The sequence below is a fragment of the Gadus morhua genome, chromosome 3 (genome assembly GCF_902167405.1).
Source record: "Gadus morhua chromosome 3, gadMor3.0, whole genome shotgun sequence".
Classification (NCBI taxonomy): domain Eukaryota; kingdom Metazoa; phylum Chordata; class Actinopteri; order Gadiformes; family Gadidae; genus Gadus; species Gadus morhua.
This window is the reverse complement of record NC_044050.1, coordinates 22,596,124-22,612,979: the sequence shown is the minus strand read 5'-3', so window position 1 is coordinate 22,612,979 and position 16,856 is coordinate 22,596,124. Positions and strand designations below refer to the sequence as shown.

At 46.3% G+C, this 16,856-nt stretch overlaps 2 protein-coding genes across 5 annotated transcripts in view; both read right to left on the bottom strand.

Annotated features, from left to right (window-relative positions):
* Positions 1 to 770: 770 nt before the first annotated feature.
* Positions 771 to 11,435, bottom strand: LOC115540033 (uncharacterized). 3 transcript variants are annotated; one of them, XR_003976092.1, is made up of 7 exons: positions 11,318 to 11,435; positions 10,106 to 10,642; positions 8,076 to 8,159; positions 7,695 to 7,777; positions 7,495 to 7,615; positions 1,962 to 2,370; positions 771 to 1,552 (listed from the first exon to the last, which is right to left on the bottom strand). XR_003976092.1 is itself a non-coding variant. In XM_030351002.1 (5 exons), exons 1-5 carry the CDS (start codon positions 11,397 to 11,399, stop codon positions 7,529 to 7,531), a joined length of 873 nt encoding a protein of 290 aa, XP_030206862.1. In that variant the 5' UTR covers positions 11,400 to 11,435; the 3' UTR covers positions 7,410 to 7,528. The 3 variants fall into 3 exon arrangements, 1 of the variants encoding a protein (XP_030206862.1); XR_003976093.1 differs by having other exon boundaries at positions 1,962 to 2,381; positions 7,506 to 7,615; XM_030351002.1 differs by lacking the exons at positions 771 to 1,552; positions 1,962 to 2,370 and having other exon boundaries at positions 7,410 to 7,615.
* LOC115540038 (uncharacterized) overlaps positions 4,444 to 16,856 on the bottom strand; it is a 62,896-nt gene continuing 50,483 nt past the window's right edge. The window contains exon 6 of one of the 2 annotated variants that reach the window (XM_030351015.1): positions 4,444 to 5,194. The gene's annotated coding sequence lies outside the window, so the exon portion shown is untranslated. The remainder of the gene's footprint in view (positions 5,195 to 16,856) is intronic. The other variant, XM_030351014.1, reaches the window with a different exon arrangement.

Here is a 16,856-nt window from a genome sequence, read left to right as displayed (position 1 = left end):
TCTATATTGAGACCGAACGAGCCCCTCCTGGCCCTAATGCAAACAGAGCCACACCTACCTCATCAAGAGGAATCAGTCCAGCAGCACTGTTGATGGGCAGGAAAATTAGGACCAACTTGCCCATCTTGCAGGACAATCTGGGAGCTAACTGGCCCAACGAGGATGGGATCAGGCAGGCTGACACTGCAGCCAAGCAGCGGCAGGCCTATTTCTACAACTGCAAAAATGGAGTCAAGATCTTACCACCCCTGAGCCCGGGGGACTCCACACTAATGAAACTGGATGGACAGAAACAGTGGACAACGCCTGCTTTTGTCCGTAGCTCTAGCTCCACTCCAAGGTCCTATATCGTGGAGACAGCACAAGGTGAGCGCTACAGGAGGAACAGATGCCACCTGCAGTCTACGCCTGTCAGTGAAAGTTCTGACCAGGTGACTCCAGAGGTCACTGATACTGACACTGGGGACACACAGGGTGCGGCGACACAATACACTCCCACACGACCACAATTGACTGAGGTCGTCACTCGTTCTGGCAGTGGGCAAGCCTCCAGTCACACTGAACTGGTGAACAGGGAATGTGGGGCTGTTTTGGGGGAAAAATCTGGTTCAAGAGACTTTGCAGTATGAACTTTGGGGGAAAGAGAAAAAAAAGGGGGGGGGGGAGTTTGAGTAATGAATGATTTTGGTTGCAGAAAATGCACTTTCATTATTTCTGATTTACATTTACAGGAAATGCACTTGTTCAGGAAAGACAAGACAGTAGGAAAGTTATGTTTTGTAACAGTATGGATAGATGGTATTTTTTATTAGACAACATTAAGGTCTGACGGTTGTATACAGTCACGTTTCAATAAGAATTCCCTCCAATAGAGCAGCAGAGGCTAGCGTAGTTTCCTAGCGCTGCGGGCTAGCGCTCCTGGGTTTATCAACAGTGGCATAGGGGTGGTTACCGAGGGGCGGGGCATAGGCCAGCTGGTAAACGTTTCCTCCGCCTGATTCCCATTGCAGGACGTCGCCTTGGTCCGGGCCCTCGTCATACACCCCGTCAGAGGTCGGGTCAGAGGTCACGACGGGGTCGGGTGTAGGGTCGCTCCTGTGGTTCCGAAGCGTTTTCCTGGAACGGTTCTTCCTTTGATTCAGAAGGACCAAGGTAGCTTCCAGTGCCACGCCCACCGCCACGCCTACCGCCACGGCCACGCCCACCCGGATCCTCCAGTAGCGAGCAGATCCCAGTAACGGGGTGGTCGTATCCTCCGCCTCATCTTCCTCCGAGGCTCCTGGTTGGTCCTCCTTAAGGGGCGGATCCACCTTGAGGTACGCTGCATTCCTACTCTGGCAGATGTACATGCCGCTGTGCTCTGCTAGCGCCCGCTGCACCCTCAGAGAGCAGTTGTCCGCAGCCAGGCTGAAGTGTCCGTCCTCGTTGTGGTCCAGCAGGGAGACCAGGTTCCCATTCTGGTATCTCTCCCAGCGGACTGGGAGTGGAGAGACGTGAAGACACTTGAGCTCCACCGTCTTCCCTTCAGACACGTGCACATCGAGAGGGGACCCTGTGCACACCAGAAAAACGGCTAGGTTCACACCTCCTACATTTCCAGTATCTAGATTCCAAATGCTCAACTCTTAATGGCACTCATTTTAATTAGTAATCTAAAAGGCTCAAAGTTTATGTAAACAACAACAATGTTCCAGATACATTTGCATATGATGACCACTTGCTTTCTTTCGGCTGACGAACGGTGACGTATCCGTGTGTCAATCTAGACTGAATGAAGCTATCCTGCTCCTCAATGAACCGTCTCTGTACTGTCTAACCCCTGCCTTCTCTAAACATAGCCCCTTTAATTACTTATTGGTTACCGATTCCTAGACATGACTTTAATCACTAATTAAAGTTATTAACTAATCACTAGTGATCATCAGTGATTTGTTAAGTTTCAGCGTAGGGCTATTCTTTACCTTGTTGAGCCTGAACGAGCCACCCAGCCACTGCCATCCAGCTGTAGACCTTCATCTTGTGCACCTCAGAAATCTCTGACATCAACCTCAAACGTTGAGTAATTTACCCTCCAAGGGCGTGTCTTAACCCCCGAGAATCACGCTTCTTCTGCTTTCAGCAGAAAAAAACTTTTTCATTGTGTAAGTATATCATATATATATGAACATCTACATCATGTCAACAATATACACAAACAGGAGGAGGCATGTGTTATAAGCACATTTCAGAATTTAAATACCTCATTCTACAATGTTGATGTTCCCAAATCCTAGAACAACACTATTTTTTTCTCTCTCAAAGCTTGTTTATTGCGGTTCATCTTTAAAAAGGCCAACACTTTGAATCCCACACTATGTACATTATTATAACATGAATAGAATGTTCTGGCCGGGGTCCGGCGTCTCTGCGGCGTCTCCTTGGTGACGGTGCGGCCGGTGAGGTCGCTGAACGACACCGTAGTGGACCCCCGCTTCACCTGCCGGGCCTGAAGACAAAAGGAAACACGCTGGTGCAGCCCCAGTAACGAGAGGGGGGGGGGGGGGGGGTGCGGCGCGGGCCCGGGTGCAGGGCGTGCGGGCGGGGCAGGCCGACGGCTGCCTGGAGGTGGAGGTGGTGTTCGGTGCTGCAGGAGAAGACCCCCGCGGCCCTCCAGGTCCCGGACCCCCGGAGTCCTGGAAGCTGAGGTTTGGACGCACGGCGGACGCCCGGGTGCTGGTGGAGCAGCTGTGCTCCTGACAGTGAGGACCTGACGGAGGACTGCACCGCCTCAGGGCAGCTCTCAGGGTGGTGGTGCTCATCAGCCACTGAGGCATGACAGCTTCCAGAGAACAAAGCGCTGTTTGTTATCATCACCATCTCTTTCTACCTGAGCAACAGGAAGTGATGTTATGGGTATCTCTCTAATGTACAGGACGTGACGTCATCGTGTTAGGGATGGTGAAGATACTGGGTCTCATAAGGGAATTTTATTGATCTAATCCTATTATTCAGCGTATTAATCAGCTGAATCCTCCCTCTATAATGTCTTTGAGGTCTTAAAAAACGAAGGTTGGCTATTTGTAATATCCACCAAGGCCTTCAGATTTTGAACTGAATATATATAGCAATATATATATATAGCCTGCGGCTCTGCTCTGAGTACTGAGTGTTGTGTTTGTGTTGTGTCTGATGACCTGCAGCTCTCTGCTCTGAGTACTGAGTGTTGTGTTTGTGTTGTGTTTTGACCTGCAGCTCTCTGCTCTGAGTACTGAGTGTTGTGTTTGTGTTGTGACTGATGACCTGCAGCTCGCTGCTCTGAGTACTGAGTGTTGTGTTTGTGTTGTGTTTTGACCTGCAGCTCTCTGCTCTGGAGTTCCCTCCAAAGAAACTCTTTGGGAACCGAGATGAGAGGATGATCAACGAGAGACGAGGTCACTTGGAGATGATTAAACCAGTTCTAAAGTATCCATGTGGATGTCACACTTGCATTTAAACCAGTTCTAAAGTATCCATGTGTGGTCTTAAACTTATTAGACGAGTTCTAAAGTATCCACGTGGATATCACACTTACATTAAACCCAATCAACGTCGTCGTACATATCTAGTTGATTAAACCTATCACGAAGAACGCAATGTCTCCGTAAACCATATTCTCCCTCATTTTCTTCATTTTTAAGTAAATTTTGTAACCAATCGAAATGAAAAGCCATGCCAAACAGCGGACTTTACACCTACTCAATAGGAGGTGTAAGTTTTAAGATATGACTTAAGCCTACATTGAACTAAGCTAAGATGGAATTTAGTGTGTAAACCAGCTACTGAGTTCTAATTAAAGGGACAGCACCACCGGTGGTGGACACACAGTACTGCACCAAGCCTTTCTGACCTGCCAGGTGAGGTCACTTAGGCAGATCAACGTTGTTCGATTTTAGCTTTGGTTCTAGCCAATCGGGTTGAGGGAATCTTGTTTATCTTTAGGTCAGTATCAATGTTTCTCCTTGGTTCAAAATGGCAACGCGTGTTTTTAAATTGTCCCCAATCGAGTCGCAGGCCACAGTAAGTATCGAAGATATGTAAATAGGAATATTAATGTGTACAGTTTTGTATATGAATTCAAACTGTTGACATTGAATGTCATTAAATGGAGTGTGCTCTGAACGCTGACTAACGGAACCGCTTCTATCTCCTCTTTTACTGTTGGTTACCATGGCAACATATCAGTTGGTTACCATAGCAACATATCAGTTGGTTTCCGTAGCAACATATTAGTTGGTTACCCTAGCAACATATTAGTTTGTTGATGCAGAAATATATTTGTCGGTTACCGTAGCAACATATAAATTGGTTACCGCAGCAACCCGGGTCACCACAAGTCGTGTTTTTTTTTTCGGTTACAGAACATTTATTCATAATTATATTAATTGATGAAAGTCACTCATAATCACCCACACGAAATACGAGATATCTGAAACATTACAACATTATAATTTTCCCCACAGGAGGGATGTGATTGGTCAGAATTCTCTCCAATAGGAGAGCAGCAGAGGCTAGCGTAGTTTCCTAGCGCTGCGGGCTAGCGCTCCTGGGTTTATCAACAGTGGCGTAGAGCTGGTTACCGTGGGGCGGGGCATAGGCCAGCTGATAAACGTTTCCTCCTTCTGATTCCCGTCGCAGGACGTCGCCTTGGTCCGGGATCTCTTCATACAGCCCGTCAGAGGTCGGGTCAGAGGTCATGACGGGGTCGGGTGTAGGGTCGCTCCTGTGGTTTTGAAGTGTTTTCCTGAAACAATGCTTCCCATGAATCAGAAGGACCTGGGCCACGCCCAGTGCCACAGCCAGTGCCACGCCCACCACCACGCCCACCGGGATCTTCCAGTGGTCAGCAGATCCCAGTAACGGGGTGGTCGTATCCTCCGAGGCTCCTGGTTGGTCCTCCTTAAGGGGCGGATCTACCGTGAGGTACGCTGCCTTCCTACCCTGGCAGAGGTATTGGCCGCTGTGCCCTGCTCGCGCCCGCTGCACCGTCAGAGAGCGGTTGTCCGCGGCCAGGCTGAAGTGTCCGTCCTCGTTGTGGTCCAGTAGGGAGATCAGGGTCCCTCCCTTGTTATATCTTTGCCATTCTGGTATCTCTCCCACCGGACCGGGAGTGGAGAGACGTGAAGACACTTGAGCTCCACCGTCTGCCCTTCAGACACGTGCACCTCGAGAGGGGACCCTGTGGACACCAGAGACACGGCTAGGTTCACACCTCCTTCATTTCCAGTATCTAGATTCCAAATGCTCAACTGTTACTGGCACTCGTTTTAAATAGGCAACCAATCTGAAAACATTGGGAATCTTTGAAAAGGTATTAAAAGTGAATTCCCCTCACATGAACAGCATCTTACTCTTCAAGTCCATTGAAGCAGCTAAGAGAAAGGTAACCCTAACTCACACAAGGATGAATTTGGAATGAAACAACTCGTCTGATCTGGGTATGACAAGGAGACGGAAATGTACAGATATCTTGTGTGTTCCTTTAAAGGTCCCATGGCATGCTACTTTATGGATGCTTTGATATAGATATTAGTGGGCCCCTAACACAGTATTTGAAGACGTTCCCAAAATTCAGCTGTGGTGCAGAATTACAGCCACTACGAGCCAGTCGCACATTGAGCTTTCCCCAAACGTGCCGTTTTGGTGTCTGTAGCTTTAAGGCATATGAGGAGGAGAGAGGCGGGTCAAGGAGGAGGGTGGGGGTGTGGCCCTGAGCAGCTTGTGGCCACGGTACTATGCGCTCTGTTTACAGTGGATCGCAATGGCGAGGCGCACACAGCCTTTTGCCTTTGGTTAATATTCTAGAACACTCCGGGTGCTCCGGCGGGAGTCCTGGAGCTCTTTATCTAAATAAATCATATGATACATAGATATCTATATCATATCATACATATTATCATGGCCAAAAGCTGTGTGCGCCTCCAGATGATATTATCCCGGGCAGCGGGAAGCGGGGCTCCCGCTGCCCGGGATAAAGCGAGAGCCATTAGCGAGCAACAATCCCTTTCTCCTCCATGTCGCAGTTCATGTACTTCAGGGAGTCAAAGCCAAAGTTCCTTTCCCCCGATTCCTTCTCAACCATGGCTGAGGTAACCCAAACTACAGTTTCGTTGTGGAAATACCAGAGACGTCAAAGAACTGATGTGTTATGCGCCATAACACCAACAGCAGAACGGTTATCCAAATAACAAAGAAGTGTACAACACTTGCTTGCTTGTTACAGTGTGTGTGTGTGCGTGTGTGTAATCACACACACACACACACACACATGTGGCGCTCACACGGTCGTATCTCATTGGTGGGCCAAATTCTCTTGACTGGCAAGTCAGAGAAAGGGGAGGTGGCATCTCCCCATATGACGACTGTGGGGGGACGTGCGACGTCTGGCCTGCAGGGGGAGTATGGGCAGGTTGGGAGCGCACCGGATTGGCTGTGGGGGGATTGGACCTGAGTGCGAGCAGGTGTCAGCACTCAGGCCAATCAGGGAGTGTTTGTAACTTATGTGCCTGCTTAGTTTTGTAGTAAAAAGAGGAATCCAGGAAGGATCGGGAGCGGAGAGACAGGGGCGATCGCCGCCAGAGATCGCCTTGAACGCACCCTGTGACCGGAGTCATAATTTACATTTATTGACTTGTGTTTTGTTGGACTTTGTTGGACTCAAAATAAAAGGACTTTCCGTCGGAAGAGAGAACCTGGTGTCCAAGCGCTCTGTGAACCCGACATACTGGGAAATTTCCAAAAGGACGCGTCTGAGCTTTGTCTTTTCAAAGGCGGAGCAGAATGCCTAGTGCTCGTTTTACACTCAACTAAATTTCTAGTTACTGGGGGAGCAAAGGTAGGCTAGGGGTACTACTCATATTAATGTTAGAAAATGCCATGGGATCTTTAATAATAGGATCACAAGGTCTTAGAATTGTACAATCCAAGAAAAGTAGTGGATAGATCAGTCTACCCAGTGGTAAACGTTGCTCATCTTTCCTTGGAGATCTAGGTGGACACGTCCACTAGTGATGTCATATGGGGCAGATTTTCGAAACGGCTTGTAAGGCTAATCACACCTGGTGGTATAATATGTCCCCTTTAAGTTTCAGAGTAGTGCGTTTCTTTACCTTGTTGAGCCTGAACGAGCCACCCAGCCACTGCTATCCAGCCATAGACCTTCATCGTGAGCAACGCAGCAATCAATGACATCAACCTCAATGCTTGAGGAACTTAGCCTACAAGGGCGTGCCTTAACCCCCGAGAATCACGCTTCTTCTGCTTTCAGCAGAATTATGCAATCGACATCATGTCCACAACATAAACACAATATAAACGCATTTATTATAAGCATAATTCATAGTATAAATACATCATTCTGTAATGTTAATGTTATGCTAAAAAACACTCAATCATTTTTCTCTCTCAAAGCTTGTTTATTGGGGTTCATCTTTAAAAAGGCCAACACTTTAAATCCCACACTATGTACATTATTATAACATGAATAGAATGTTCTGGCCGGGGTCCGGCGTCTCTACGGCGTCTCCTTGGTGACGGTGCGGCCCACCTGGGTCAGGTCGCTGAACGACACCGTAGCGGACCCTCGCTTGGCCGGCCGGGCCTGAAGACAAAAGGAAACACGCTGGTACCGCAAACCGAACACCACGCACAACACTGTGCTGAGGTCACATCCTGTTTACCTGGGACTCGTGAGGCTTCCAGCCAATCATGTAGAGGACGTGGAAGGTGGCGGGGACGCCGCCGTCTGGGTGGCCGTACATCTCTGGGGACGGGTCCAACCAGATCAACATTTAAAGTTAGAGTCTAAAAACAGTGTCGGTGAGGAGGGTAATATCAGAGGGAGAGAAGACACCAAACAGGAAGTGGACACATTCTGCAACTCGTCTACCGCGGAAACAGTCACAACCTCTTCTTAAAATAGACCTACAGCTCACACCAGACCTGACAGGATTCCATCCCATAATACTGCCTCTGATACTCCCCTGGACTAGTCCCAGACCAGGAAGGATCCTCCTGGTCTGGCGCTGACCAGAGGAGGACTCTAGTGGTTCTGTGCTCACCTTGGTAGATGACCGCCGCCGCCAGCATGGAGTCTCTGTGGAGGACGGACTTCCTGTTCCACGCACAGTTACTCTCACCCATCCCTGAGAGAGAGAGGGAGAGAGAGAGAGAGAGAGAGAGAGAGAGAGAGAGAGAGAGAGAGAGAGAGAGAGATGTGGGGAGAGAGAGAGAGAGAGAGAGAGAGAGAGAGAGAGATGTGGGGAGAGAGAGAGAGAGAGAGAGAGAGAGATGTGGGGGGAGAGAGAGAGAGAGAGAGAGAGAGAGAGAGAGAGAGAGAGAGAGAGAGAGAGAGAGAGAGGAGAGATGTGGGGAGAGAGAGAGAGAGAGAGAGATGTGGGGAGAGAGAGAGAGAGAGAGAGAGATGTAGCGAGAGAGAGAGAGAGAGAGAGAGAGAGAGAGATGTGGGGAGAGAGAGAGAGAGAGAGAGAGAGAATTTCTTTGAATCAAAATGTGTGTATTGGTTTCTCAATAAGTAGATTGACGAACACAGAGATTGTGACATCCGTCAACAACACAACGCAAGCTCTGTGTGAAAGAGAGAGGCCTGAAGACAAAAGGAAACAGTAACGAGAGGGGGGAGGGGGGGGGGGGTGGCGGTGTGGCCGCGGGCTCGGGTGCAGGGCGTGCGGGCGGGGCGTGCGTGCGGGGCGGTGCCGACGGCTGCCTGGAGGTGGTGAACGGTGCAGGAGAAGGCCCTCTAGATCCCGGACCCCCGGAGTCCTTTGAGGTTTGGACGCACGGCGGATGTCCGGGTGCTGGTGGAGCAGCTGTGCTCCTGACAGTGAGGACCTGACGGAGGACTGCACCGCCTCAGGGCAGCTCTCAGGGTGGTGGCGCTCATCAGCCACTGAGGCATGACAGCCTCCAGAGAACAAAGCCCTGTTCGTTATCATCACCCTCTCTTTCTACCTGTTGAGCAACAGGAAGTGATGTTATGGGTATCTCTCTAATGCACAGGACGTGACGTCATTGTATTAGGGATGGTGAAGATACTGGGTCTCATAAGGGAATTGTATTGATCTAATCCTATTATTCAGCGTATTAATCAGCTGAATCCACCCTCTATAATGTCTTTGAGGTCTTAAAAACGAAGGTTGGCTATTTGTAATATCCACCAAGGCCTTCAGATTTTATTCTAATATCCTGATTCTAGGGTTCTATGTGGAGAAAGGGATTCAAATGCTGCGTTAAATAATATTATAATATGATCAAGTACAATATTATACAATTATCATACTTATAACGAATAATTTAATAAAGTATACAATTTATATATGTAATGAATTCCTGACTAAAGTATAACATTTATATATGAAATGAATAATTAAATAAGTATAATTTATATACATAGTGAATTCTTTAAAGTATAACATTTATTTATGCAATGAATTCTTCAATAAAGATGACTCGTTGACTCTGGATTTAGACATGTCTTTCATTTCCATCTCCGCATCAAAGTAAAACCATTTATTTGTGATCAATATCAACTGAATTACTCTTGTGATGAATTCTTGTTAGTTTATAAGAAACTGCTTCCCTTCTCTATACCTCCCTTCTGTGCCATCTCTCTGTCTCTCTCTCTGTGTGTCTCTCTCTCTCCTCTCATGATGACATCATGGCAGTGTGTGTCCCCCGCGGCCCCCAGCGGCCCCCCCGCCCAGCAGGGGCCCCTACAGGTGAACGTTCCTCGCTACCTGCTGCGCGGACAAGGCAAGGACGAGCACTATGAGTATGAAGTGAAGGTGATTTTACAGAGCTGTATGGATAGCTCTACATCCCTATTTCAATATATCTATATCGATTTATATATATAGATATAAATATAATATGTATAAAAAAGATTTAAAATAACATTTTATTCAGAACATTATATTAATTGATGAAATAAGATAAACATTACAACAGGAGGGTTGTGACTGGTCAGAATTCCCTCCAATAGGAGAGCAGCGTGGGCTAGCGTAGTTTCCTAGCACTGCGGGCTAGCGCTCCATGGACCATTGTTCATCCACATTGGCGTAGGGGTGGTTACCGTGGGGCGGGGCATAGGCCAGATGATAAACGGCTGCACCGCCTGATTCCCGTCGCAGGACGTCGCCTTGGTCCGGGATCTCTTCGTACACCCCTTCAGAGGTCGGGTCAGAGGTCACTACGAGGTCGGGTGTAGGGTCGTTCCTGTGGTTTTGAAGTGTTTCCCTGGAACGGTGCTTCCTATGAATCAGAATGACCAGGGCCGCGCCCAGTGCCAGGCCCACCGGGATCCACCAGTAGTCAGCAGAGGTGACTACTGGTTGGACTGGTTGGTCCACCTGAAGGGGCGGATCCACCTTAAGGTACACTGTGTTCTTACCCCGGCAGTGGTACAGGCCGCTGTGCTCTGATAGCGCCCGCTGCACCGTCAGAGTGCGGTTGTCCGCGGCAACGCTGAAGTGTCCGCCCTCGTTGTGGTCCAGCAGGGAAACCAGGCTCCCATTCACTTTTATCATCCAGCGGACCGGGGGTGCAGAGGCGTGAGGACACTTGAGCTCCACCGTTTGCCCTTCAGACACGTGCACCTTGGAAGGGGACCCTGTGGACACCAGAAGCACGGCTAGGTTCACAACTCCTACATTTCCAGTATCTAGATTCCAAATGCTCAACTGTTACTGGCACTCGTTTTAAATAAGCGACCATTCTGAAAAAATTGGCAATCTTTGGAAAGGTATTAAAAGTGAATTCCCCTCACATGAACAGCATCTAACTCTACATGTCCATGAAAGCGTCAAAGAGAAAGGAAATGCTAACTCTGCAAACTCACACAAGGATGAATTTGGACTTCTGGGTAAGACGAGCAGACGGCAATTTACAGATATCTTGTGTATTCCTTTAATAATAGGATAACAAGGTCTTGGAATTGGACATCCCAAGAAAAGTAGGCACAGTACAACAATGTTTCAGATACATTTGCATATGATGACAGCTTGCTTTCTTTCGGCTGACGAACGGTGACTCATGCGTGGGTCAATCTAGACTGAATGGAGCCATCCTGCTCCTTAATGACCCATCTCTGTATTGTCTAAATGCTACCTGCTACTCAATAACCTGTCTCGGTACTGTCTAACCCCTACCTCATCTAAACATAGCCTCTTTAATTACTTATTGGTAACCGATTCCTAGACATGACTTAATCACCAATTAAAGTTATTAACTAATCACTAGTGATCATCAGTGATTTGTTAAGTTTCAGCGTAGGTTTATTCTTTACCTTGTTGAGCCTGAACGAGCAACACAGCCACTGCTATCCAGCCGTAGACCTTCATCTTGTGCACGTCAGCAATCTCTGACATCAACCTCAATCCTTGAGTAATTTACCCTCCAAGGGCGTGTCTTAACCCCCGAGAATCGCGCTTCTTCTGCATTCAGCATTTATTATGCAAGTTATCAAGTAACACTCGCTTGCTCATTTATTATGTAACACTCACTCTCTTTTTTTTCTCTCTCAAAGCTTGTTTATTGCGGTTCATGTTTAAAAACAGCGACACTTTAAATCCCACACTATGTATATTATTATAACATAAATAGAATGTTCTGGCCGGGTTTGGGCGTTTCTACGACGTTTCCTTGGTGACGATGCGGCCCACCTGGGTCAGGTCGCTGAACGACACCGTAGCGGACCCCCGCTTCACCGGCCGGGCATGAAGACAAACGGTAAGGGTGGGTCAGGGTGGGGTCAGGCCTGGGTCAAAAGGTGAGGCCTGGGTCAGGGTGCAGGGCATGCGGGCGGGGCAGGCCGACGGCTGCCTGGAGGTGGAGGTGGTGTCCGGTGCTGCAGGAGAAGACCCCCACGGCCCTCCAGGTCCCGGACCCCCGGAGTCCTGGAAGCTGAGGTTTGGACGCACGGCGGACGCCCGGGTGCTGGTGGAGCAGCTGTGCTCCTGACAGTGAGGACCTAACGGAGGACTGCACCGCCTCAGGGCAGCTCTCAGGGTGGTGGCGCTCATCAGCCACTGAGGCATGACAGCTTCCAGAGAACAAAGCGCTGTTCGTTATATGGTGCGTTCACATTGCTAAAAATTATTGTAAAGTTCGCGTGAATGACCCCTCATGACGCTGTTATGATTCTACTTCTGTTCGGCAACTCGGGCCAAATTTTGATACCAGAGTTGGTGACGTATGGTTACCTAGTGACGCGTATGAACATGGCGGAACATGAACGTTTTACTCAATATAAAAGAAACAACCATCTTATCACATACTTTACTATTGATTGACTTTGTAACGTCTGTTGGCATGACGTTGCTCAGTTTTAAACGTTGTGTACTGGTAAACAAGCCCTAGATACGGGGAAGTGTTGCCTTCCATACAGTGGCAATACTGTACGTGCTTCTCATAAATAAGCAACAGGGGGTAGGGGATAGGCATCAAGGAAATAAAGGCATGCAAACTTGAAACTGATCCTACTAAGTTCTGACTGGTTTTTATCGTGTAACAAAAACCCTGCTGTGAAGTACTTTTAGATTCCAAACAGGTGTTTGGAATCGCATCCTGACAGCTTGGAATATTACTGTCAGGATGCGTTCCACCTGTTCTAAATGGTCAAATTTAGTGATATCAGCCTGAAAATCACAACACTTATCTGTTGTGGGGAAATAAGTCAGCAGTAGGAATTTCAAAGATGTGTGAGCCTCCTTTCCTATGGAACAGAGGGGGAACAGTATCTGACAGTATTATGAATGAGCACACTTCCTTCCAAAAGTCCATAACATTCAAAATGAAAAGTCTCTCACAAAAATAATATTTTTTATTGATAGAAATCTACAATACAACATCTTCAGATGAAACTCGCTAAAGAAAGTCAGTTTTGAACCTTAGCTCTCTCCAAAGTGCCTCTGTGGTACGAGCACAGCAGCTCGTGGGCGAGCTTTTTGTGTACGCGCGCTTCCTTCGCTCTTCGGGTAATTTCGGACGGGGGCGGGGACTACTGGAAACACATCTCGACGGGGAAACAGATCTCGACACAACACCTGTTGTTTCCCAAGTGCACATGAATGGTCGCTGTTGGGAACACGCGTAAGCACGAGCGTAATCACTGGCGAGCCGTCTCGTTATGACCAGGAGAGGAAACCGCTATAATCACCATCTCTTTCTCATTGCTGAGCAACAGGAAGTAACATTAGCGTTATTTTTCTAATACACAGGACGTGACTTCATCGTGTTAGGGATGGTAGATGCTGGGTCTCATTTTTTCTTGATCTAATCATATTTATTCATCATATTAATAAGCTGAATCCTCCTTCTAAAATGTCTTTGAGGTCTTAAAAAACGATGGTTGGCTATTTGTAATATCCACCAAGTCCTTCCGATTTTTATTCTAATATCCTGATTCTAGGGTTCGACGTGAAGAAAGGGATTCCAATGCTGCGTTAAAGGTGTCAAATAATATGATAATATGATCAATAACAATATTATAAAAGTATCTACTTATAATGAATAATTTAATAAAGTATAACATTTATATAATATGCATTCCTGAATAAAGTTCAACATTTATATATGAAATGAATAATTAAAATAGTATAACATCTATACATGAATCATGAATGAGCTAACATATCTGCATCACACATATAATGAACTTCTTTTACATCGACTTTCTTGAATAAACGTAATCGCATATCATGATAAAACAGACAATTCAAAATAAAATGAATTTCATTTTCAATTTCATCGCGCTAACAAAAATGACACAGCTTATTCTCCTCACTGGTGCCCACCCACCGGCTTCATTCAATGTGTAGAGGGAGAATTCCTGACCTAATTTGAACACATAGGGCCCTCTTTCTCTTAGACAAGTTATACAAAATATAGTTTTCTGTTTAATTTGTTTAATTTGACAAAATGTACGCAGCTTAGGCAGACACCTTACTTCAGAGAACCAGGTCTCTCTCTTTTTGAAGGATATTAGTTATTTACCTATTTTAAGATCCATTACAACTTAGTCCGTTAAAACATCCCCACAACCCAATCCCACATATAAATCATACATGTCACTTGCCCATCATCCACTTTTATGCATGTCACATTCAAACACCTTTTTGGCCCCTCTGTTGTCATCCATCCTCAACAGCCTGTTCCACAACCTCATAATACACACACTCCAGCACTCCCTACAGAGTCCCACCCCACGTCCGGTTGCAGCTGGTATTGGTGCGAATTTATGAACACCCATAAAGTATCGGATGGCCCTGTTTTGGATTTTTTTTTTTGGATTTTTTTAGATACATAATGAATTCTTTAATAAAGATGACTCGTTGACACTGGATTTAGATATGTTTCATTCTCACCTCCTCCTCAAAACAAAACCATTTATCTGTAATCAATATGTAATCAACTGAACTACTCTTGTGAATTAATTCTTGTTAATTTATAAGAAACTGCTTCCCCCTCTGTGCCGTCTCTCTGTCTCTTGGTGCGTTCAAATCGCTGGAAATCTTCAGTGTTCACAGTCCATCATGACAGGCTTGTCAAACGACAGCATAAGAGCAGAAATTAGAATGTATCTGCGGGATGATAAAAGTAGTGATGAGCTGCTGCTACAAAATGTAGCTAAACATAGCAAACCAACTAAAGAAAACCGCCTATTTAAAAAATGGATGAGAACAACACAGCAATCAGGGAGCTTGCAGGCCAAGTAGCATCACTGGTAAAAACTGTCCAGCGTGAGAGACAAACCGGTGATAATAACCAAACCAACTTACCTGATAGCAAATCATTTTGGCTTTGTTTAGGCATACATTTGGCCTCTTTGGGCTTGTTTTGGCACATGAGAAGCTCCTCTATAAGATGTGTGGGAGACCTGTGGCTTAATTATGATCTGCCATAATAAATAAAGGGCGCCACGTTATTCTGGCTGAGTTATGGCTCATGTCTGGTTAACCAGCCGACAAAGTGATGTGCGGGACTGCAGGTCATGACTTTGGGTGCGCTTATGGCTTATGTCTGGTTAACCTGCCGACAAGGTGATGAGCGGGAATGCATTTCATGACTTACGGGTGCGCTTTGGCATCTATCTGGCTTGCCTTAAGGCTGCGCCAAGCCCGGGAATTTTGAAGATTTATGCCCAGAGAAGAGCCCTCCAACATCAGTTTGCCGGCGTGATACCTTAAGGTAAGTTGCATAGCCTACATTTATTCTCTTTCTAAAAAATGTATTTTTATTTATCACATCAAGTTACTCAGTCGTTTTATCTGTTTGAAACGCCCTGGTCATGCACTCCACAGCGTTACATTTAATAGCTTATAGCCTACTGTACGTTAAAGCTTCTGCTAAATTACTAAATGTATGTAGGTCGGTTGGATATAGAGCAGGCAAATGCAGCGAGCCGATCATTATAAATATTTCCTCTCTAGCTAGAATATATTCTAGCCTATTTCTTGTGGATAATACGCCTTGCATTTAAAGTGTATAAATGTGTATTAGAATAGGCTATGGTAAATCCCGAGTCTATCCGCGCTACCTTCGAAAACTATGTTGATTAAAGTCGAGCAGGCTAGGCTAATGAGTACGCGCTATACCGGTGGGACCGTGGGAAATATGCAGAGACAGTTAAAATAAATTGTAGGCTCAACAGTAGCCGCGTTTAACTTTACATGGACACATCTGATACGTATAGATTTATATGCGGAATAGAATTAAGCAAAAGATCACGACAGGCTGTGGTATGTGCTCATTATACCACTGTTAAAGGGCGTTGTTCGGCCCGACGCGCAGTGGAGGGCCGGCGGCTATGGCGACACATTAGCGCCATAATTCAATAATGTGATAAAAGATGCATTCGGGCGCATTATATTATTTCACACGCGTAGATATTAACTGCGAGCGCGCAAATGATCTCTGCGCGCGCGCAAATTACCTCTGCGCGCGCAATAACAGCCTCTCGCGAATGATGTTCTGCTCTCGTGCGCGAATTTAGTTTTGGCACTATGGGGAGGGAACCCAGGCCCCCAGGATAGGCATATACTTCCGCAATCCACCCGTGCTCAGAGGCCAAACCTGGTATTGCAGCTGTTTTAGCTGGGAGTGGACGGGGGTCCGTCTTTTCATGTGGCCCAGAAGTAGATATCGCCGTCCACTCCAATACAAGTGGGGAACAGGATTGTGTCTCCGCAAAAAATGTCTGGATATCAATCAAAGGCTCATAATTATCTTTCTACCCTGTTCTAAAAAAATGTAAGTTTTTTCTTTTCAAAACGCCTCCTCAAGCGTTTTATTAGCAGTTGATGTTGGGTGGGCAGCTGAAAGGAGCCGTACTGAAACAAACGGCTCCTTGCTATGGACCTATTTTGAAGTGCACGGCTCCATTAACTTCCGAATTAAATTAAATTCCGAATTAACTTCCATTAACTCCATTAACTTCCAAAGTCTGAGATTTGTCCTTTTACTTAACATGAACGGCGTTGAACACGGATATATAACACACATCATTGAAATAGCTGTAACAGGCACGGACGTATTGATTACCTGAATGATTATGGGAGATGATTCATAATATTGTTAATTGTCTAATATTAACATTTCAGTTGCGTTGGTAGGTATTTCATTTTCATTTGCTTGTTTAGCTATGTATGACAGGGTTATGGTTAGCTATGTATCACAGTTGACAATGTTGGTGTATTACAATTCAATATTTGGGTAGGCTACTCCAACTTCGTTGCTGGTCGATATGTAAACATTTACTTTTATAGAAATTATTGATTGCATTCTTCGTAAAATAGTTAGTAAACAGAAGGAATCTGTTTCTTAAG

Excerpts from the sequence above, each read along its gene's own strand:
- LOC115540033 (XM_030351002.1), bottom strand. The coding sequence starts at position 11,399 with ATGTCAGAGATTGCTGACGTGCACAAGATGAAGGTCTACGGCTGGATA. Across the intron at positions 8,160-10,105 it reads GGCCTATGCCCCGCCCCACG|GGATGGGTGAGAGTAACTGT; the intron begins GTAACCACCCCT and ends TCTCTCTCTCAG. Across the intron at positions 7,778-8,075 it reads GGCGGCGGTCATCTACCAAG|AGATGTACGGCCACCCAGAC; the intron begins GTGAGCACAGAA and ends ACCCGTCCCCAG.